General features: G+C 47.7%; 1 protein-coding gene across 2 annotated transcripts; it reads right to left on the bottom strand.

Moving 5' to 3' along the window:
• Positions 1 to 200: 200 nt before the first annotated feature.
• SLC16A14 (solute carrier family 16 member 14) lies at positions 201 to 23135 on the bottom strand. Of its 2 annotated transcripts, XM_087819543.1 has the most exons (5): positions 22961 to 23135; positions 17155 to 17426; positions 11230 to 11373; positions 6197 to 7177; positions 201 to 2860 (listed from the first exon to the last, which is right to left on the bottom strand). In XM_087819543.1, the coding sequence occupies exons 2-5, from the start codon at positions 17411 to 17413 to the stop codon at positions 2709 to 2711; spliced, it is 1536 nt and encodes a 511-aa protein (XP_087675669.1). In that variant the 5' UTR covers positions 17414 to 17426; positions 22961 to 23135; the 3' UTR covers positions 201 to 2708. The 2 variants fall into 2 exon arrangements, with proteins under 2 accessions (XP_087675669.1, XP_087675668.1); XM_087819542.1 differs by lacking the exon at positions 22961 to 23135 and having other exon boundaries at positions 17155 to 17513.
• Positions 23136 to 23255: the final 120 nt, after the last annotated feature.

Below are 23255 nucleotides of genomic sequence, written 5' to 3'. Positions count from 1 at the left end.
GGCTGAGCCACGCCCAGCTGGGCAGGGTGTGTGCCTTTTAAATTTAATAGCTGGACACGTCCCTGGGTGGTTCTGTCCAGGTGGCTGTATGACCACACTTAATAAAAACTCCCAGGGGACAGAACCAAACAGATAATCAGCAGTTATACTTTAGGAGTTTTTCTTTAAAGGCCAAGAAAATAGAGATTTTATACAAAAACTTACCATCTTTAAACAGGACAACATTTATTTAGTTGTATGGAAATAAAAATTACTTGGATACATGAGGGGAAAACTACAAAGCACATAAATACACAACCTTCTATAATATCTTCAGAGAACTGCAAATAATATTTTAAACAGGAAAGAATATATGTGCTATAGTTCTTTACAGCATTCTCTATTAGTCTGTTGGCATGAATACTGCAGTCAGATTTTACTCTATTTTTGTCAACTGGGACCTTCTGATGTGGTATAAACCACTTCTGTAAAAACAATCAGTCAACAAACAACTGTACGAACTGAACATGAGCAGGTTTAACGTGGACCTGAAACTAAAGCCGGTCATTGGACAGAAAACGGATACTCATGGTCGCACAACCAGCAGCCGGGCGTCGGGACGCGTTGGCCGGAGCGCCCTGCAGAATCTCGAACACTGCCCCTTGTCAATTTGGCGTTACCGGAATGTGAAAGTAATGAAGTCCTGGGGTCAGTTCTAAAACACGTTTTTCCATCTAACCATCCGTATTTCATTGTAAATATATAGAGGGAGAGAGCATTGCCTCAGCATTTAAGATTTACCTTTATCAAAATAGAGAGCTGGGTTCTTTAACAGCAGCCGAAGCTGTAATGGTGTCGGATAGGTCATCGTGTTGAACCCAATGAGTGTGCCATGCGATTTGTTACCTACGCTCAAGCACACTCACATTGTTGGAGGTAATATTGTGTGTGTATATTAGTCATGCTCTTGTTTCTTCTTTCCATTAGCTGCCTTTTATTATTATTATTGTTATTTTCGGGTTCCCTCTCATTACACAAACCCTCCCACTAGGCATTAGGGCAGGAAATAATGAAGATAAAGCAAAAAGGAAACTTGTCTATGCAATTACTTGTTAATAGCTCTGAAGGGTTTTGTGGAGTTGAGACGGAAACCGCTGGCTAAAATTAGGCTTGGGGTTACCATTCTGTGATTCTAATTACTAGTACTGTTCTTGCCTCTAATTACCAAGGAAAACTGAGAGTGGTCTGCACTCACTTTAGATAAATTTGACCTACGACACTGGGCAATGATATGAAAGGATTTTTGTGTGTGCGAAGAGCAAATTGTGAGTAGAAATTTAAACAGTTCTAAAATATGTGTAAACAAGTAAGGCAGCCAGAAATTTCAAAATGATCCTGGGAAGAGCATTCTGCAGTCTGAAAAATGTTTGGCTTAGAAAAATAGAGCTCTCGGATAAAGGAAGAGAATTATTGGATGTCATGGGTCACAGTTGTCTCCTGTATGGAACAGATCAAGGGACTATTTTTAAACTGTGCACAGCTCAGGTACCCAAGAGGGCTCCTTGCTACCAATACTCCCAGGCCAGGCGCACAGACACCTACCCCAAGGGCATTCCGTTTATAGCCTCACAATCCTACAGTCTGGATCCGTAACTCACTTTACAAATCATTTAACCACCAACCTCATGTCAATCCGCAATTAGTTCTCTACGAATTTTATTTACCGGGCATGAGAAACTCAGAAAAGAAAAATTTTATAGGCCCCAGATCGTGCTCATAAACAAAGAGGCCGATGGTATGAATTAAAGTGCTTGAATCATAGCCCTTGATTCAGAAGTTGTGGGTACAAATACGACTTTCTCTAAGGAAATTGTTACCTAGGTTTGGTCTCAAGATTCAGTTTATAACTGGATCCTACTGAATTAGGATTGATGGCTAATGCTTTTCTTAGGGGAAGATTGAGAAACTGTACCCCCTAGTTGCAGAATTACTTCATAAAAATAGAAATGTTTTCTGTAATTGTACTACATGTATTACCTTCGAAATTAGAGCCTGTATTTATTTGACAGTGGGAAATCGATAGCTCCCTGAAACAGTGAATTTCTGAATCCTAGGCATAGTCTTGTGCTTAGAACCCATTTACCTGTGAGCTTTTCAGAAGCCTTTAGACACTTTATTTTCACTTTACACAGTCCAGGCAGACCTCAGAGATACTGCAGCTCCGTTCCAGGCCCCTGCAGCAAAGCGAGGGGCCACAGAGCGAGTCGTTGAGTCGCAATCATTCTGCTGGTGGCGGGTCTGGCCTCAGATTTGTAAAAAACGCACAGTCTGTGAAGAGCAATAGTGAAGCACAACAAAGCGAGGTCTGCCAGAGTGGGGCCGGGACGTTTTCAATCCTTGTCTTTGTTTTAAAAAGCCGCATCTAAAACCCTTGCCCAGTGGATGGCGAGAGGATGGTTTTTGTAAGGACATTTCTACCAGTTGCTAGCAGGCTGTGTCCGGAGGGTGCTGTCACCTCTGAAACACGCGGGGTCCTTGGCGCTCAGCGTCGCTCCCGGCGCAAGAAGGCAGTGCTGCCGTGAGTGAAGCAGTGACGGTGGCATTTACAAGGGACAGTGCCGGGGACCCTGCGGAGCGCTTTCCCACCATATGTCATTGGCTTCTCACAGCGACCAGGCGAGGTAGGCGTGAGAACCACAAAGAAATCGCGCATGAAACATCACGTGACACTACACATGTGCACCTCCCCTGGATTTCTTTCTGCATTGTTCTATAAATTGAATACACGGTTGAATGAGTAAAAAGAGGATTCCTACCACATAAAGTAAACCGCATATATAGAAGGAAAAATCATATTTTTGTGTGACGTCATAGATCCACCCTGCAAAACAAAAAAAAGAATATTCAGTGTCACGTGGTTGATAAAGTCAAGAACACAAAGCAAGCACTTTCTGCAACTGTAAATACTTCTGTAATTTACTAGTAAGTCCTTTAATGCCTAAAACGTTTCCTTTAGCCGTTTTTAAGTAGGGGCTGTATAAGCCAAACCAAGAGTTCCCAGTACCTGGGCATGATGCATTTATCTTTGAAGCCAGGGCACTTTTTAAGGCACTGAAACAGTAGCCTGGGGACCCACTGGGAGAATCTTCTGGCTCAGAGCCCTCGGGGTAATTCTCAAAAGGCTTTTGAAGATGTTTCTAGTGGATATCAAGAGGCTGAGCCCAAGACACTTGGACTTTCTGCCGTTCGGAGGTGTATGAGGGTAACATCTGTTTCAGAAAGAACTAACCTTCCCAGGCTATATAAAATTTATATTTACAGCTATAAAACTTTAATGTTTGTATTTACAAAATCTTTAGTTGCCAAAGAGATAGCCTTAAATGCTGACTAAATTATCAGTTCTTTTCAAATTATACTCTAATATTAATACTTTCATATAATAATCTTACTGGGTACTCGGTAAAATACTACTATATTTCATGGATTCTAAAATTGCCATGAATTACATGATTCATTACTACCTTATGTATCAATAAGAAAGAAATATCCTTGTCACTGAAAATATGACTCCATTTTTTTTAGGACTTCGTTAAATGCATTCCCATTTCAGAGATGTTAAATGTGAAAAGAATAAAAAGTCTCAGAAACTATGAAATAAGATGTTTCTTTCCCTTCAGTGATTAATTCTAAGAGTGGGTCACATGCCATGGTCCCCACAGAGCCAGCTATGCAAACTGAGAGGATTAAGCCACACACAAGAATTTTATTTATGGTAAAAATGTAAATGTAAGCACTTACTTTTCCACTTCAAGTGCATTAAATTAGCAAAGGCATAAGAAAAATATAAATGATTTAATGACCAACATAGCATTCCATGGCCACTTTACAAAAATATCTTTTAAAAAATATCTTACTGGCAAATGAATGCATAGATGCAACTTAAACTTCTCCCACCAACAAAGAGCTACACAGAAGCCAGTCTTAAAGGGGGAGCCAGCACCTCTGACTTCCTGGTAGTTGTCTACATTGCTTTGTTCATTGTCCCTAGCGCACAATGAATGTGCCTGGGTCAGTCACTGTAGTCATAAAGAAAAACACCTAATAGCATTAAAAATTACAATTTTTTTAACCACCCAAAAGCTATGAATTCTGGATATACTTTAAAAGTTAACCAAGTTTTGAGTTTGTTATTTGCTTAAAAAAAGAAAAGAAAATATCAGACTCTTTCGATGTGGTTTAGTAAGATGCTCTAGCATCTTTTCTTAATCTCCAGTCTGAGGTGAGCAGAACAGAGATTAGACATATAATCCAAAAATAATGATTCTGCCTCGGGACTGAATCAGAAAGGGAAACTGATATATAAACAAAAACACACCCAATTTCTGTTCGGTGTCACCATTTGGTGACCATGGACCACTGTGAATCATGACCAGTGAAGGAGTCTCTGCTCAGTGTCACCATTTGGGGACCGTGGACCACTGTGAATCATGATGAATGAATGAGCCCCTTGCAGGTAATGCAGAGAGGTCTGTCCGTGTAAGCAGAGTATACACACAACAGGACCATCCATAAGCAACCACTTAAAAGCAGTCACTGTAAATGACGTTCTCATACTCCACTCATCCCACAGGAAAGCCAGCCTCGTCATTTTAACAGTTAAATCCTCATTTTTCATATGGTCAAGTGACAGAGCAGAAACGGTGGCTCTAAACAACAAATACCAATAGCTGAAGTGAGCTGACTACCATCGCTGCTTAACACGGACCTCACCTCACAATAGGACAGAATCCGAGCTGGCTGAAAATTCAGTTGCTTTTCGTTCAGACTATTTACTCTAGTTGGAGTGGTTGCTCTAAGCTCCCGGCTCTGCGGTGTGGCCCCTACCCGCCGCTCTCCCCTACCGCCCGAGCCGACACGAGCACAGCCATGCTGAATATTTGGAGTTTCAGTCACATCGCTTGGCTCCTCTTCCGTACATGTCCTCCCCCTTCTGAACACCTTCACCCTCAGAACACCCGCATCGCCTTCCCACCACGCCATGCTACCTCTTGTCTCTGAAGACTACAGAGAACGTCTGCTAAGCAGATTACATATTGTTACAAACTTAAATTGAATTCACTCTATTTTAAAATCTCGCATCTTTCCCTAACACCCCAGCCTTTAAAAGTAACTAATATGTTAATTTTTTTAAAGGTACACCCAACTTCACCAAACGATTTTGCAATACAAATTGGAGGAGTCGTCCCCAATTTTATGTCACATTAAATCCCATACGTTCTCCGATCTACTTTTAGGATTTATTTTTAAATACTTCCTTCTTTGGTGCCTGTTTTAATACTTCTAGTTTGAGCTCAACTCAGTTCCAGCTCAGATGCAAAGCAGTCCCGAGACACTGTACCTGATGGACCACGTGCTTCGGCCCAGCACGTGCAGACGAAGCTCCTCAGAGCCCAGAGGTTTGGGACAAGCTCCTACCTGGTCTTCCACAACCTTCTCCCCCTACAGTCTGATCTCTGTTCCTTGGTTTGCAGCCTGGGATCCTTGGCAACTCTGATCCCGCTGATTTCTGTTACTAAGCAGTATGGAGAACTGTCAGATCTTCTATTGTTGTGTGTGTGTGTGGGGGGGGGGGGTTCCCCAAGAGAAAATAAGACTTGGGACTCTTAGGTGACATTCCAGATTTTCGAGACTGCAAATCCAACAGAACACACCTGCGGGCTGGATCTGGCCCTGTAGTCATTTCCTATTGTCGCTGGAGCAAATCGCCTCGAACCTGGTGGCTTAATACCGATTTGTGACCTCATGGTTCTAGAGCTCAGGCTAAATTGGATCCCAAGGGGCTAAAATCCAGGTGCCTGCAGAACTGGGAGGCAGGCCCTCCCTTTCCTGGCCTTTCAGAGCCTCTGGAGGCCGCCTGCTTTGGGGCTCCTGGCCCCTTCCTGCAGCATCTCCCCATCTCTCTGACTCCCGCTCTCCTGCCCCCTCCTCTCACCTAGGAAGAGCCCCCTGGTGGCACTGGCCCCCCGCTAATCCGGGGCCACCCCCCACCTCCGCGTCATCAGGGCCCGATTCGGCCTGACCTCCAGGGCCGCGGGCCAGCCACCCGTTCCGGTTTGAGCCACCGCCTGCCTCGCCTTACCCGGGACCTCAGAGCATCGCCGAGAAACGCCCCCCTCCCGGGCGCCCCCCGCAAGCCCGGGCACGGCGCGCGCGTTACCTGCAAACGGCGGCCCCAGCAGCGCGGAGATGCCGTTGGCACAGATGATGATGCCGTAGGCGTTGGGCAGGTGCTCGATGCCCACCAGGTCCTCCGTGACCACGGGCATGAGCGAGAAGAGGCCGCTGGAGAAGCCGAGCGCGGCGCAGGCGAGCGCCAGGCGGGCGTAGGAGCGCGCGAGCGGCAGCAGCAGCACGCTCAGCGCCAGGCCGCAGTTGGCCGCCAGGAAGACGCCGCGGGCGCCCGCGCGCGGCAGGTCGGCCACGGCGCCCAGCGCCACCTTGCCGAAGATGTGCACGATGGCGATGACGGAGGTCAGCGGGAAGGCGTCGTTCTGCTCCGACAGGCCGTGCAGGCGGACGATCTCGGGCAGGTGGATGAACGGGATGACGAAGCTGCTGTAGGCGAGCAGCGCCCAGAGCACGAAGGCCACGAACGCGCGGTTCCTGAAGAGCGAGGCGGCCCCGAAGTAGCCCGCGTACCAGTCCCGGGCGCCCCGCCGGGCCCGCAGGCTCAGCTGGCTCACGGCCTTCAGGACCCGCAGGGTGCGCCCGGCCTCCTCGGGGCGCGCGGGGCCGGCGGCGCCGCCAGGGGGCTCCCCGCGCCCCGCGCGGTCCTCGGGCTGGGGCTCGGGCTCGGGCTCGGCCGCCCCGTCGGGCTGCGCCCCTGACTGGACAGATTCCCGGGAGTGGGCGGGCGGGAGCCGCGGGCGCCTCCCCGCAGCGCCCCGCGCGCCCTTCCCGGGAGCCAGGGGCCGCATGAGCGCGCCGCACACGCACAGGTTCAAGGAGACGGCGCCCTGGATGAACATGGCGTTGCGCCAGCCGTACTCGGCGCACAGGTACTTGAGCAGGACGGTCATGAGGAAGGCGCCGAACCCCGTGCCCGTGGTGCTGAGGCCCTGCGCCAGCGCGCGCCGCCGCTGGAAGCACCTGCCCACGGAGACCACGGCCGGCAGGTAGGCCATGCCGCTGCCGAAGCCTGCGGGGGGAGCGCAGCGCGGGTAAGTGCCTTGTGCTGGGAGACCCCCGCGGCGGCTATCTCTGTCTCCCTACTATTTAAAAAACACACACAAACCATAACTGTAAAAAAAGCAGCTGGGTGGGCGAGCACCCAGACGGCCATCCCCCAAGTGTCTAGCCCATCAGTCCCCACGATGGCCCTGCAGCACGGGCCACTCTCACAACAGAACAGGGTCCATCCTCACACGGGAAGGGCCGTGTCTCCACTGACATCCCTGGTGCCATCCCTACTGCCCAGAGCACGCCCTGTGCGCTCAGTGATGTGCTGAAAGAATGGGTGGCTTCTGCCCGGCCGGTGTGGCTCAGTGGTTGAGCGTCGACCTAGGATCCAGGAGGTCAGGGTTCGATTCCCCATCAGGGCACATGCCGGGGGTTGTGGGTTTGAGCCCCGTGCAGAAGGCAGCGGATCAATGACTCTCATCATTGATGTTTCCATCTCTCTCTCTCTCTTGCTCTCTCTGAAATCAATAAAAACGTATTTTTAAAAATATATCGAATAGGGCTTCCGAGGGCCCCGGAGTCAGGGCGAAGCGCTTGAAGTACCCAGGGAAGTGTTTATGTACAAGGAATGAAGATCACCTCCAGGCAATTTCCAGAAGCCTCGGGAAGGGGCCAATTTGTTCAGCAATTAACTGGAAGAATAAAGGAGTTATACTGCGTCCATAAATATACGTACTCAAGGTCGAAACCACCTAACGCTTATTTGTACCTCTGATTTTTGACTTGTATTTTTTTTAGAAAATAGGCAGAGTTTGTGATTTGCACTGACAAAATTTAAAATGCCAGTCGGGGCGTTGGTGTTGGGGCCAGTGGTCATGGGAACTCTCAGTACTTTCTCCTCGGTTTCGCTGTGGACTTAAAACTGCTCTACAAAGTGAAGTCTATGAAAAAAGAAAAGAAGTGAAATGAAAATACTAGCCAAGAGGTTGTGGGTTGTGTTCTCAAGTTCTAGGGACAGACAGGGAAACCATGAGCCCCACTTCAAGGACCACGGGGCCACATTTGGATCTCCCAGGGTTAGGATGGCAGCACACAGTATAAAGGGGACTGACCACCGTCGCTCCGCAAGGCCGCAGCCTCGCCAGTCCAGCATCATTTAAGTTTCAGCAGTACTTGAATTTGGAAGGAGACCAGAGCGATCACACATGAAAATATAGTCATCATTACCACCAGCTGAGTGCCGATGATATGCCAGTTGCTTTACAGGCTTTATCTGATTTAGTTTTCACAATAACCCGGAAAAAGGGAGCATGGAACCTCATAGAGGTTGTCACTCTCCCAAGACCCCTTAGCTGGTACTTGGAAATCCAGGTTGGAATTCAGACCCAACGGCAGATCCTGGTCTTTTTCTCCTGTCCAGGCTGCCTCTCACCCTAGACTGCTCATCTTCCCCCCCCCCCCCCCCCCCCCCCGGGCACAGAAGTTTGCTTATTTATTTATTGTGTGTATTGTTTATGACCTGACGGCTTCTCCCCTTTTGCTAGACTACAAGCTGATGGGCCTAGAGCTCTCTCCCAAGTGCCTGGAACAATGCCTGGTGCACAACAAAGGAATGAAATAAAGTTCTATGGGAAGATAAATGGTCACATTTTAGAATAATAAATACTTCTTTCATATGAGATTAATTTTATACTTCCATGGTTAAGGTACAAAAAACTCAGCTGCAAAATAAGTGTATCAGTGGTTGCTATGGGGAAAAAAATATTTGTTAAAGAACCAAGAAATTCTTTAATATAAATATTGTGGCACAGAATTATTGCCCTCTTTCATAACATTTAAAGCAAATCTTGAATATAGCATTTCATGTGCAAACATTTTAGCATGAATCTCTAAATATTGGTTATGATTAAACTACACAGTCCTATCATCTTATCTGAAAAAAAAAAAATTGAGCAGTTCCTTAATATCATGAAATATCCAGAAGGTGTCCAAATTTCCATTTGTCTCATAAATGAGGATATTTTTTTAAAAACTTGTTTAAATTAGGATCCTAGTAAGATCTACACATTGCTATTTGTGGATTTGTATTTTAAGCCTCTTCTGTAATTACCACAATTATTACTTGAGCTTTTAGGACAGGACTTGGGATGGATATTCTGGCTCCAGCCCACGTGTCAGTCAAAGCCCTGCTGATGACCAGCGCTGCACACGACCCTGGGACAATTCTTCACCGTGCTCAGGTTGAAAGGAGGGACTTGCAGCCTGACAGGTGGGTGGAGGAAGGAGGTCAGAGGGGAGGGAAAATCCTGTGGTCACAGGTACCCATGGGGGGGAGAAGGTGCCTTCAGAGCCAGGCTTAAGACAATGGAGCTCTGGCAAAACTGAAGAAATTTGTCCAGACTCCCTTGCCTAACTAAGTAAAACTGCTCAAAAAGACATTAATTTTCTGCTTAATAAGAGGACACTCCCATGCAATTTTAATTGCCTAGGTGTTAAAAATAAAGATACAAACAAATGTGCCTGAAATGCTTTTAGGAATGCAGAAGGATGCCAACAAAGTTTCTTTCAAACCCAAGTTGTACAGCGATATAAATACATATCAATCACTTGCCTTTTGCAGTAGATTTTTGCATCTAAATGTTTTCTTTTCTATTAAAAAGAGGCTAGATTGCCAGTCAGCTTCAACATGACCCACTAGTGACAGCCCAACAGCATTTTGCATATATAATGTAACTGATTTAGCTAAATTTTCCACTTAACTATAGCTATATATAGATATTTGTGGGGGAGGTGGGTGAATTTATTTTCAAAGACTTTCTTTGGATTTTTCCTGTATAACAAGTGGGAGCAACAGAGTGTCTCAAGAAATACTTTCCTTTCACCAGCCTCTTAATTTTCTTCCTACTTCCTTGGGTCCATAAACACTCATTGAATAAATAAGTGAATGAATGAATGAATGCATATGGAGATATTTGAGGATCAATAAGCAATTAACTGCAACAAACAAAATTCCATTTAAACTAAGGGTCTAATCATAGAAATCTCTAAATGATGAGAATAAATCTCAAGCCCTGGTTATTAGGATCAAGTCATAGTCCATAGCACCAAACACCAAGTTCATAGGGGGCCCATGTGTCTGCCCAGAGACCCCAGTGTGTCTCCTTAGTCTCAGCGGGAAGAGTGTTTATCTCCTTACCTGTAATACAAAAATCCCGTGTTAGCTCTATTCACTGGACTATTATGGGGCAAAGTTTCTAAAAAAGTCTGTACTCAAAAAGAAAGTCAGCTGGATCTGGTTCATTGAAGTACAACTGTACAATAAGAAATGACTTCTTATCAGTGTGAATTCTGCTACCTGTTGATAAAGGAAATTATAGCTGGGAAGATATTTGCCAGAACGGATATGCAGCCTGCGGTGCCCAGCTGCCAATTTTTACCTCTCCACTGGGGACCGCCACTCTAACCACTGGGGACCGCCACTCTAACCACTGGGGACCGCCACTCTAACCACTGGGGCCGCCACTCCAACTGTGCTCCAGATTCACTCCTTAGGTCCCTACAAGTAGGTGGGTTTTGCTGCTGTTTCATTAATTTGAAAGGGCTGAAGGAGAGAATGATTATCCTGTGACTCATGCTCCATCCTGCAGTTGTTAAATGAGAGAATGTTACTAATTTCCTTAATATTTCGCCATCTCTGTATTTTTACGCTCCTTTCCTGTTCCTTGTAAGAGAAAGGACAGGGCTTAGAAGCAGGTTTGGAAGATTTAATTAAGTTCTACTGGTGAGGCCGGGACAGTTGCTAGGCTGCCCCAGCACCCTCGAGGCACATTTAACATATGAAACCGAATTTCCCGGAGTGCGGGGGGTGGGGTGGGGGGGTGGGGGGGTGGGGGGGGTGGGGGGGGTGGAGGTGGCAGAAGGACTGAGTATTTTAATGCGTCTCTTTCTGTACAATGCAATTCGTCTCTTTCTGTACAATGCAATTCGTCTCTTTCTGTACAATGCAATTCCTTGCCAAAATGCCCAATCAAAAGATTTAAAGTGAAGTTAAAACAAAGCCAACAAGCTTACCGGCCGTGACGCCGAAGGTGAGGAAGAGGCAGTGCACGTTGGCGGCGTAGGCGCTCAGCACCCAGCCCAGCGAGTTCACCAGCCCCCCGACGATGGCCGTGCGGCGGCAGCCGCAGGTGTTGATGAACAAGCCGATGAAGGGCCCTGCGCACATGGAAAGGGATTGGCTCAGGCGGGTCACTGTCCTGCTTGCTTAGCAAGTCCTCATACGAAGACAAAAAGTAAAACGTTACCAGAGCTGTGAAATAAAACATACCCAAACCCCCACTGCTTTCTGTATGCATTTATTTATTTTTTTAGCAAGAGAAAATAACCAAATTTCATATACATACATGTTTGGGAATCCCGCACACATGAGAGAGTCAGAGACCCCACCTGCACGAGAGGTTCAGGCAGAAAGGGGGACCTAGGTATACAAGACATTCTGAGCCAGGGATGAGGTCATGCACCTTGGGGCCTTCAAGGGGTCAAAATCCCGTTGCTTGATATGCAAAAAGCTTCTAGCACGCAAAGATGGATTTTAATAACCACACTGGAGAGCACAGTGTGCTAGGTTTTCAAGGAAGGTAGACCTGAAATAAATAGAGGAGCTGGTTCATTCTCTTGCCTACAACAGAAGTCTGAAACTAGTGGTCTAGGGGCTCTATTCAGCCTATCGGTGAGTTTTGTTTATCCCAAACAATGTTTTGAATAATTTTTCACCTTTAAAATTAAGAGAATTCAAAAAAGAGTTCAGTGGCAACACAATATCTTCCCACACGGCTCAAATCAGCTGGAACTGTGCAGGGGCTGATCCCTTTGGCTGCATCACACCCTCTCTAGTTTGTCACAGTCTCCACCCTTCCGTTTAGTCTTATATCCGGCCTCGGGCCCTCGTTTACATTACTTATTTGGCCTCAGTTTTTGATTCCAGACCTAAAGGGAGTACAGGACGGGGTTCTCAGGACTCCTGTGCTCCAGGCAAGGAACCTATAGCCTGTTTTCGTGAGGACTCCGAGATGCTAACCAAGCTGAAAAGGACTCATTGGACTGGACCCATCAGGCTATGCATTTATGACACCATGTGGAGATTCAGGGACACACTCGGTTATGCAAGATGTCCCAATACTCGTGCATTCTGACTGCTTGCTTTACTATGACGCTCTAGTTTTTGTCAACCTTCTTTTCCCCCCGATTTTGTGGTAATTTCTGATGTCACTGAAGCCTAATGCTTGCCTCGTGATCAAGGATTCCTTGTCCAAATAGCAACCCAGATTTTAGCAATAAGTATGAGGCCATGCTCAGCATTCAGTAAGATGGTACATTTTAAATATCCTTTTTTTTTATCATTACTTTACATAGTTATGAGACTCTGTAATCAGGTGGGACTATATCAGGTTAAAAACTTGTTGAACTCTAAGGACCTTCCCCTTTTAGCCCAAACAGAAAAATGTCCTGTAGAGTTCTAACTACATTCATGTGCATATTTGAGTACATGGTCAGCTAAAAGTGTTTTTTTGTTGTTGTTTGTTTTTTTGCTCTAATGGTTTTGAGCGGGCCTAATCCTAAAAATTATGAAGGAAAAGACTTACTCATTTAATTAACCCTGTCGCATTACAGAAAATAATTCAGTAGATAACCCTCTTAGAATAGATATAATAAATATATTCTAGATAAGTGTACTCTTATAGGAATTATAAAATAAGCACATTATACAAATATATAAACTAAGCACGTTGATAAACATCTGGGGGAATTATTCGGGACAACTGAAATTAACAAATCATAAGTTGAAGATATTTCTTTGATTCCTTTACAAACATTTTTATTTTTCTAAACCCGTGGTCATTCCACTACTCGAATCCAGAATGAACGGCTTTAAAAGAGAAAATGCATGACTCATGGCTTTGCTGTTAATAGGCCTTTTAGGATATGAAAGGTCAACAGATCACAGCGCAGTAGCATGAACATATTTTCCACATTACAGGAGGCCCAGAAGCAAGTATTTCTGCGTGCTCATGAAACCTGCATGAAGCAAGCATTTGAAGAAAAAGGGGGGGAAATTCCCAAGTGCAGATATTCCTGTCTGCAGGGATATTACATATCAGAAAGCAAGCATTTATCGCTTTACCAACAGGAACATTAGTGGTAACGGGGTCTGGCCTTTGGTTCACCGGCTCTCGCCCCATTCTCGCTGGAGCTCGGTCATTTATGATTTGCAGATGGGCAACGTCAGGCCCAGAAATGCTGCGAGTGACTCCACAGTTCCAAACTGTAGATACGTCAGAAAAAGGGGGTCAGACCCAGGTTTTCGGGCTGTTCTATTTCTGCCCGTTGTTTCCTGGGGGTCAGCGGCACCTCCGAGCTGGACCTGCTATTTCAACAGACGGAAAGGCCTCCGCACGCAGCCGGAGGGTGGGGAGACTGAGACCCAGCCCTCTGGGGACAACCCCCACTTTCACAGAGGGAGTCATCGCTTTGGAATGAGATTATCTTCATTAGCAAGCCCTCTTCCTCAGAGGGACTCCAAACTTCAGCCCATTTCCCACACAAAGTGCCGCACTGTTGCAAGGAACAGCCTGAGGAAGCCCTAAGCTCTCGGCCACCCCAGCATCTCATAGGCTAGAAACAGCTCCGCGGGGAGAGAAGCCGCCTGGGGTGAGGCCTGGCATGAAGTCACGCACGGGACTAGATAGTCACTGCACCCCTGGCCTTGGAGCACAACCCCGCAGGCAGTAGGTGTGAGGGGCCTCTGCCTTGACTGAGCATTGGGGTCACTTAGGAGCTCTAGTAAAACACCTCCCTCCCCCCAGATCCGGATGCTGGGTCTCAGCCCAGGAGACTGATGTCATGGTCCAGGTGCAGCCCTAGCATCGTGGTTATTAAAAGCGCCCAGGGGGCTCTGACGTGTAGACACGATTGACACCCACTGATCTAAATCTGCTTGGCAAGTCAGTGACCTTGTGAGCCCATAGACTCCCCTAACAGCGTGGCTTCCACCGAGAATTATTCCGAGAACCATCGCAAAGGCCGCTGTAGATCAGACTAAGGTGTTAAAAATGGTTAAAAATTGGAAGTTTCTGCAGGAAACTAGCAAGATCCATGCTACCAAATTATCAAAAGCAAGAATGAAATTACTGAATTTCCCATGTGCAAATCATTGCACAACAGAGAGATGGCTTTCAAATTTACCACAGGGCTCACAGATTTTTTTTAATTTAAAAGAGGTAACCCAATTGTGCTTACAATGATTAGAAAATAAAAACAATTCGTATTTCTCTACTTCAAACATATTTTTGGTTTTTATTTGAACTTGCGGCAGGCAATGTGGCACAGTGGACACCATTTCGGAGTCCAATGGTCCAGGTTTAAAGCCTGTCCCATGCTTACTGGCTGTGCAACCTTAGGTAAATTACTTAATGTCTCTGAACATTGCACGTTCTTCCTGTCAGGTGGAGATGATGGGCTGGCCTCCAGCACTGCCGCAGGATCAAATGAGAGATCATGCACGTAATATGCGCTTGGCATGTGGTGAGTGCTAAATAAAGGGGGCTCGTTCTTGATGGCTTCTGACTTGGAAAAGCACTCAACACATCTGTGGCCCCTTGTACCAGTCAGCTCAAGACAATGAACAGCCATTTAGGGTCATGATAGATAGAATCAAAGACCTTTCGTTGATACAACTATGAGCCTTGACGTGTTAAGATTTCTGAGCCCCACAGCAAACAATGTTTCCCAGGTACCTTTCCTCTAGAAAGGTTAGTCTACAATCTGAAATTCCACTGTCTGGAATTCAGGGACTCTGGGCACTCAGAGTTCTGAATACAGTGACTTCCCAGTTAAAGTGAAGGTGACAATGGCATTTCACCATCATTATGGGTTAGGGGTTCTCATTTGGGGAGTCATCTTCAAAACTACATCCAGTCATATCGGGACTCGTTTCCATTACTTAAGACAGCCTTCTCGGGTGGTTTGGAAAATGTTACGACATTTCAGCCCCTGGCATTTTGAGAATCCTTTGTTGTAAACACACACTTCCTAGATGGAGTCTATAAGTACTTTGCTCTACCCCTTAACATTTTTATTTTTTAAAAAGTAAAAAAAAACCCCAACACGTGATTTTAAGTATTCTAGAAGAACAGTTTTCTTTTACTGACTTATTGAGAAGGTAGAATTACATCCACCACAAAACCAGCACTTTCCCTACACTACAGTAAACCTACCTGCGTTTTTCATACGACAAATAGTCCTACTTTTAGGCCAACGAACACAGGGTTGAAGGAATCAGTTCATCAATGTTATAGGCAAAAGTGACTTCTCAACATTTCTCTCAACATTCCTTATTTAATTTTAAATAATTTTAAAACTAGATCAGTATTAATTCCCTTTGATAAACACACATGCCCCACCCATATCTTGGGAAATAACACTTTGTTCTTGTTTTCTGTCATGAGTACTACACTGTACTAATATCATGCGTATTACCCAAAATAGCATTGATTGTGTGCCAGCCAAGATCAGCAACTCTCTGAGTTGGATTTAAGCAAATACTTGCTAATGTAGAAACCATGGAAAAGTCACAGACTCCCATCAAACACACATACATTTGCCATACACATACTCTCACAAAACCAGAAAAACATTCGAGGTCATTTACGTTTCCAGTATAAAATAGATCACAAATACATTAAATAAATAAAAAATTGACATAAAAGTATAGCTGTTCTTTTCAAGTGAAACAAGTGAACATTAGGGAATAGTGATTGTTTGTTAAGAGAATTAAATGAAATTAAATGAACTAATGTAAAGGAAAGCGCCTGGTATATAATAACTGCTTAATGAGTATTAGTTGACAGCGAAAGCTGCTTAGTTCCCAAAATGAAATACATCTGGGAATGAAATAACATATTACATTTATAATAACTTTCTGGTTTAGTATTTTCAACTGGGTAAGAATTGGTTTCATAGATTGCCGTGTGGGTGGCTTCCCTAGAAAATGCAAGAATATATTACTATTCCTTCCTTCCTGTTTGCTATATCAGTAACCTTTCTAAAAACAGTTTAATAGATTTTCCAATAACATACGATCGATATTTCCAATTAATTAGAACTCTGAAATAAGATTATTAGTTGAGTTTTATACTGTTTTCTCTAAAATTTTTATCTTTTAGAAATATTCATAAGTGTTAAAGAAACAAATATTGTAATGATATATAACTGTGTTGTAACAGTTAAGAAAACAGATTTGGGGGCAAAAGAGAGTTTTAAAAATGATCAATTTAAAAAAAACTCCAAATGTTTATAATATGCAAATAGTAATATCACACAAAAGGACAAATATTGCATGATTCCACTGGCATGAGGTCAAATTCATAGAGACAGAAAATAGAGTGGGGGTGACCAGGGGTTGGGGGAGGAGGAGAGGGAGTTACTGTTTGATGGGTCCCAGGTTTCAGTTTGGGAAGACAAAGTTCTGGAGACGGATGGTGCCGATGAATGTACTCAAAGGCGCTGAACTATATACCTAAAAATGGTTAAAATGGTAAACTTTATGGTATGTGAATTTTACCACAATAAAAAAAAAAAAAAAAGTAGCCTGGCTGGGCGTGGCTCAGCGGTTGAGCATCGACCTAGGATCCAGGCGATCGGGGTTCGATTCCCGGTCAGGGCACATGCCCGGGTTGTGGGCTCGATCCCCAGTCAGGGGCGTGCAGGAGGCAGCCGATCAGTGACTTTCTCATCATGGATGTTTCTCTCTCTCCCTCTCCCTCCCTCTCTCTGAAATCAATAAAGATATATTAAAAAAAAAGAAAAAAAATTTAAAAAACAATAAAATAAAAAGTAACATCACTAACACTACTGTTTCAACAATAGAAAACATCCCTTACGGGGGGCGTTGCCATTTTATAATTATTCGGTTTTACGGCAGGTCTCGGGCAAACATACCCACAATCAAGGTGATGCCCATGCTGAGGGAGCTGACCCAGGCGGTGAGGCCGCGGCTCTGGTGGAACTCTTCCAGCCACTCCACATTGAGGACGCCCAGGGCCATCTGCGAGCCCATGATGAGAATGTGCACAAAGAAAGAGGCGAGGACCATCATCCAGGCCCAGCCGCCGTCGATGTCCGGGTGGGGCTTGAGGGTCTTCTTATCTTTGGGGTCATCTTCGAAATCATACCCAATATCTTCATGACTTGTATACATTTTCCAAGATGTTCTGAAATACAAATGACAAATCATTTCATTGGGTATCAAAACACAACAAAACAATCTTCATCTTCTTTGGACAGCTCTCCCCCCTCATCATAACCAAAGCAACAACACTCCCCCCCCATCATCAGACCTCCAGGTGAATCTTCGTTATTATGCAGAGTCGGGAACACTTCTCACCTTTTCTCAGGACCGAGCGCTTTCATGAAACTTGTTTAATCTTCAGAGTCATCCTATATGTATTATAATCCCTGTTTTAAGCACATGGAAATACAGAAGGGAGGCCACCTTCCCAATGTCTCACGGCCAGCAGGTATGCGGTCAGACAGGAAACCGGGATTCGAACCCAGCTTCCTGGTGCTAAAGCTCATACCTGTGTCCCTCACTGAGATGGATACTGACAGGTGATGAGAAGGACATCAGAGACGGAAGGCACCTGGCTTCAGGCAGCCTTCCAGGGAGCTTCGCCTTCGTGGGGCCCTGGCCTAGATTCTGGTTCTCGTTGTGTGGCTCCAAGTGCTCAGTTTGCTTCACACAGCCAGAGTGGATTCACCCCAGGGGGACTGACTCGTGCACCCACTCAGGAGAGACTGATAAAGTAGACGGTCAACTTACTATCTTACAAAGGGAGACCCAGCTTTCTAATGGTGGTGGTTTGTGCCTGGCTTAGAAACACCTCTCAAGATGATAGGACAAGAGGAAGCAGGCTGGATGGAGCCGGGAGGGGGTGACGCTAAGTCAGGGAGGACTCTGGTTTTGTTTTATTTTCTTTTCGGATGAGCATTCATGGTGCACATAAGAACCGAGGGTTAGGAGCAAAAGAAGGAGACACAGGGCGGAGAGATGACTAATCTCGGAGGTGGAGGGACCAGAGGGTGGGTCTTGGTCGGGGTGAGGCCCCCTCCTGAGACTGGAAGAAGCAAAGGGCGGACGGAGATGAGATGGTGAGCGGTGGGTGGGCAGTTACAGCTGTTGGGCTCACTTCTTCGGTGCGGTAGGAAGTCAGGGCACCGGCTGAGAGCCGGGAGGATGGCGGTTACGGAAAGGCCTCGGCGCTCCGGGTCCTGGGAGGCTGTTGCCCGCCACGTGTGGAAACGACTGCCCTGCAGTTCCAAAGGCGGAGCTGACCCGTGGACTATAGCGTTGGTTTGGTTAAGAGTTTGTCGGGGAGACCTGGGCTCCGGGGAACCAGGGATGCCTGTGGAAGAGCAATTTATGCACCTGTCTGGGGCTCATCCTGATTTTTCCTGTCTCTCATACCTCGTTCTTGGTATTATTTTTATCTTTTAAATGATTCTGTCTCCTAGATAGCTGTCCAGTTCTCAGCTGCCACACTTCCCGCCACAGTGCTGCTCACTTCCCCATGATCCAGACGCTGGGAGTGATAAATGGTGCCCTGCCATGTCATCTCCCCACCTCGGCGAGTTACTTTAGGACCAAGTCCACCCCCACTTTGGTGTGGTTGCTCGGGCTGACCCTATGCTCTGCTGCTGCAGGCTCTTCTCCTGCACATCTGCCCCCTGCCCCTTGCCGCCTCTTGTCCCCCGGCCTTAGCATCTTGCTGTCCAGCCCTGAGGCACCTGCAGCTCCCTACACTTGGCACAGTCTCTTTCTTTTAATCTTTCATGTGTAACCTTCTCTTCTCCCCTCTTTCAGGAACACACTTCTGTCCTAACCATCTGGTCCTCTCCTGCTCAGCCTTCAAAATTCAACTAAATTCTAATAGTGAACCTAGAAATAGTAAGAAAAAATCCCCCACAAACATGTCAAATACCCAACATTAGATAGAGTGGGTGTTGAGTAAATCAGCCATGATATAGCTGAGCAATGCCCGCCCACCATCAAAAATCAAATCACACCGAACTCCGAAGACATGGAAAGTGTGAATTAAACACGGGGGCCACAAAACGGGGCATGTGTCACAGTCCCTTTATTGCTGTTAAAAAACAGGAATCCATAGGAAAGAAGACTGGAGTAAAACAAAGATGCTGATGGAATTACTCTTTGGATGATGGTCTTACAAGTAATTTTCACTCCTTTTTATTTATCTTATTGGTAAAAAAAACAACAAAACCCTAAATAGACATATATTAACTTTATAAGAAACTAAAGGTCCCTTTATTTTTTAAACGCCATCTGGATCAGCTTCTTGCCTCCATAGATTAGTGACTAAAATGTGAAAGAGGGAAAAAGGCAATCCAATAGCCACTGTCCTTGGGAAGTCCAGTCTGTGCTGGGCTCTAGGCTCATGTGTGTGCGTGTGTGTGTGTGTGTCTCTCTCTCTCTCTCTCTCTGCCACCACCCTCCTCTCCCCCGAGGAGGGAACAGCCTGCCCAGGGATAGAAAGGGGTGGGCAGCCCTCTCTCTCCGAAGCTCACAGCCCAGGAATTGCCGCACTGTCAGGAGGGCTGGGAGAGTGAACCGAGGAAGGGTTCCGAGGGTGTCTGGCAGTCGCCCTCCCTCGGGCCCTGCGAGCTGTATGCAGAATCCCAAGGGGCCAGGAGGAGCAGCTGGACAACGCGTGTCACTGGCCTATATAAGTAATAATAACTTCATTTACAATCAGTGGGACAATGCTCAGCTCTGTTTCAGAAGATAAAACAACACAACTTGGCATTTTCCTAACGTCCCTCTACATCTAAGAAAGACTTTGAAATAATAATACAAGTTACAGTTTTTCAGCCCATGAGTTGAAATAGTAAGCATTTTTCTAGGCAATGCAAAGGACTTGCTAGTCTTACTGAATTATTTATTGTATGGGTGAAGAGATGCAGTTGGCATTGAACTGTTCCTGACATTTCCAGTTTATTTGGTCATAAATAAAGGACGTTAAATGGCCTTTAATGGACCCGTTTCACTCAAGAGGCACAGCTGTGCATGTAGACTACAGTGTCAGACAGAGAGCGCTGCTGGGGTTGGGGGTGGGAAACAAAGTTCCATCAGGTCCTCAGGAGGTCCTCAAGATCGACCAGGGCCATCTGCGTTTCACACCTAAATCTCTTCAAAGGTAATTCCTGTGTTAACGAATCACAGTCGACTTATTATCCAACCAGGTTCACTAAAAAAACAAAAAGTCAAGCCCTGACCAGTGGCTCCGTTGGTCGGAGAGTTATCCCATACACTGAAAAGTCTCGGGTTCGGTTCCTGGTCAGGGCACATGCCCTGGTTGCGATTCCTTCCCTGGTCAGGGCGAGCAGAGGAGGCAGCGGATCGGTGTTTCCCTCTCACATGGATTTTTTTTTTTTCTCTCTCTCCCTCTCCTTTCCACTCTAAAATCAATTTTAAAAAGTCCCCTTTAAAAAACAAACAACAAAAGAAGTCCAACAGAAGAATAAATGTCTATCCGCTCCACCCCAAGTTTTCTTTAGCATGTTAGCAATTCTATAATCATGAGACAGAAAAGAATCACTTGTGCTTTAAACCCTTCCATGCACCTGGAAAGAAAGGGAGATTTAGGAGGGGACTCTGGAGCACTCAGCCCCAGGCTCCAAGTCTTTCTCCACCACAAATAAGGCCTTTGAGCCCTGCCGGGTGTGGCTCAGCAGTTGAGCAATGACCTAGGGATCCAGGAGATCCGGTTCAATTCCCAGTCAGGGCACATGCCCAGGTTGCGAGCTCAGTCCCTAGTGGGGGGTGTGCAGGAGGCAGCCGATCAATGACTCTCTCATCATTGATGTTTCTCTCTCCCTCTCCCTTCCTCTGTCTGAAATCAAAAAAGACATATTAAAAAAAAAATAATAAGGCCTTTGACTCCCCCCACCCCTTTCCACGTCCTGACACACATGTAAAATGACAGCATGCGTGTGGCACACAGGATGTGGGTAAATGGAGGCAGCGAGTGTGGGGCCTCGGATAAGGGTCAGCCTGTGAAAGGTTACCCACGCTGGGCTGGCCTGTTGGAAGCTCAGCGTAAAACAGGGCCTGACGCTGGAGAAGATGAAGGAAGCAAATGTAGCGATCACAGGACCATGGTCAACCTTCCACCCTCCCCAAGTGTGAGCTCAGGGGTGATGAAAAAGAAAGAAGTGCAGGAAATGAAGTAACACAGGCAGGCCAGGAAACGGGGGTCAGTGTCCTGGAGTGTGGCAGAGATTAAAGCGGAAATACAGTTCCCCAGCTCTGTCACCCGAGCTCCTCTCATAAGCAAGCTGCTGGGTTTTAATTTGGCCACTGTGACTATGTGAGCATGGGGTGAGCTCATTATAAATACCAAGCCAAGAGGAAAGTGCAATATGAAAACTGTGACAAGCTTCTGCAAAGGCGGATGGAGCCCGTTGGTAGCAGGTTCTTATTAGATTTAAGGGTGTGCCCCAGGGTCCACCTTCAGCTTGGCTCTGCAGAAACTCTGCTTCTGGGCCTTCAGAGGCGGCACTTGAGGCCAAGGGGCTGAAGAGGCTGGAGCTGAGCTTGTGTTGAAAAGATCGAGCAGGTGTCGCAGGAGAAACCAGGGATCCCGCCTCCCGGGGGGCGACTAAGCCTGCAAATGCCTTCAATGGGTCAGGGACCGCGCTGGTGGCTTCTCCACAACGATCCTGTCCAGTTGGTGTTAATGTCCCATTTCACAGATAAGGAAACTGAGGCTCTTTGTCAGATGGAGGCAATGAGGTGTAGAGAGGTCCCAACTAAACTAGCAGGTAGTGGAGCCCAAACTGGAGCCCAGGCCTGCCCGACTGCAAAGCTTATTTACACCCCGACCCCCTCACTAAACCGCCGAGCGCCCCGAGAACGCGCAAAGGGCTCCGTCGGGTGCCCCCAGGGACCCACACTGCGCCCTGCCCACGGGCCTGACTCCGCTCCCCCGCGGGAAGGAGAGAAGGGCACCCGACCCGCGTCAGCGGCCTGGGCGGCATCTGGCCCCGACATGGCCGTTCCCGGCCCCTGGCCCCCTGGTAGCCCCATGTTAGCCCCCCCTTTCCTCCCTGCGAGCCTACATCTGAACCGCTATGTGGGCGGTGGGGGGCAGGGGGCCAGCATCTGCACACCCCGGGCGGGATCCGCCTCGCGCCCACCCCGCGCGCCCTCCCACCTCCGGGGTGCCCCGAGACCCCTTCATCCCCGGGCACCCCGCGTCCCCTGGCGCGCTCGGAACCCGCCGGCCAGCGCGTCCCGGAAGGTCCCCTAGGCTCGGCGCCCGGCCGCCCCTCTGCGCTCGGGGACCGGCCGGCGGCGCCGCGGACGGGGGGCTGGAGGGAAGGCGGCGAGCGCGGCGGGCGCGGGTTCCGAGGGGCGCGTGCCCCGGGAGGACGCGCGGGGCCCTGGCCGCCGGGAGCGAGGCGCGCATCCTCCGGCTCCGCCCTGGACCAGGGCTGCCCCGCCCGCCCCGAGGTGGCCTCGCCCGCAGCTGGGGAGCCCCCCCCCCCGGACGGGCTGCCTGGGCGCAACCACCGCACCTCGGAGCAGCCCTGCTCTCGACCCCCCCCCCCCCCCAGGCAGCCTTTCCGACCCTGCCCGGGGCCTGCGCCGCCCCTTCCAGGGGATCCCAGGGGTGCCACCCACAGCCGCCCCCCGAGCCGCTCCATCTCCGGGCCTCGGAGTACTCACCGCCGGGGCGCGCGGGGCTGCGGCCTCACTGGGCCCCCGGCGCGGATCCCTGAGCTCGCGGCTTCCCTCCGAGCCCCCGGAGCGGCTGGGCGCGGAGATTTGTTGCGGCGTCGCCTATCATCCTGGACTCGGGTGCCCGCGCTCGGCGCCCCCCGGCTCCGTGCGCTCGGCGCGGGGCCCCGCGCTCCTCCGCCGCGGCCGCGGGGCCAGGTGCGCCCGGCGCAGCTCCGAGCTCCGGGCCTCCGTCCGCGCGTCTTTAAAAAGGGTGCGTTTGGAGGTGGCCCAAACCTAACCC

The sequence above is a fragment of the Miniopterus natalensis genome, chromosome 8, assembly GCF_054644295.1.
Source record: "Miniopterus natalensis isolate mMinNat1 chromosome 8, mMinNat1.hap1, whole genome shotgun sequence".
NCBI lineage: Eukaryota > Metazoa > Chordata > Mammalia > Chiroptera > Miniopteridae > Miniopterus > Miniopterus natalensis.
The sequence above is the reverse complement of the archived record's forward strand: the minus strand, read 5'-3'. Positions and strand labels throughout refer to the sequence as shown.

What these genes read in the sequence shown, in the direction of transcription:
- SLC16A14 (XM_087819542.1), bottom strand. Translation starts at nt 17,449, where the DNA reads ATGATTTGTCATTTGTATTTCAGAACATCTTGGAAAATGTATACAAGT. An exon ending in GGGCATCACCTTGATTGTGG is followed by an intron (nt 11,374 to 17,154) that starts GTATGTTTGCCC and finishes CCATGTGCGCAG; the next exon opens with GGCCCTTCATCGGCTTGTTC. An exon ending in CACCTTCGGCGTCACGGCCG is followed by an intron (nt 7,178 to 11,229) that starts GTAAGCTTGTTG and finishes CTCCCCCCGCAG; the next exon opens with GCTTCGGCAGCGGCATGGCC.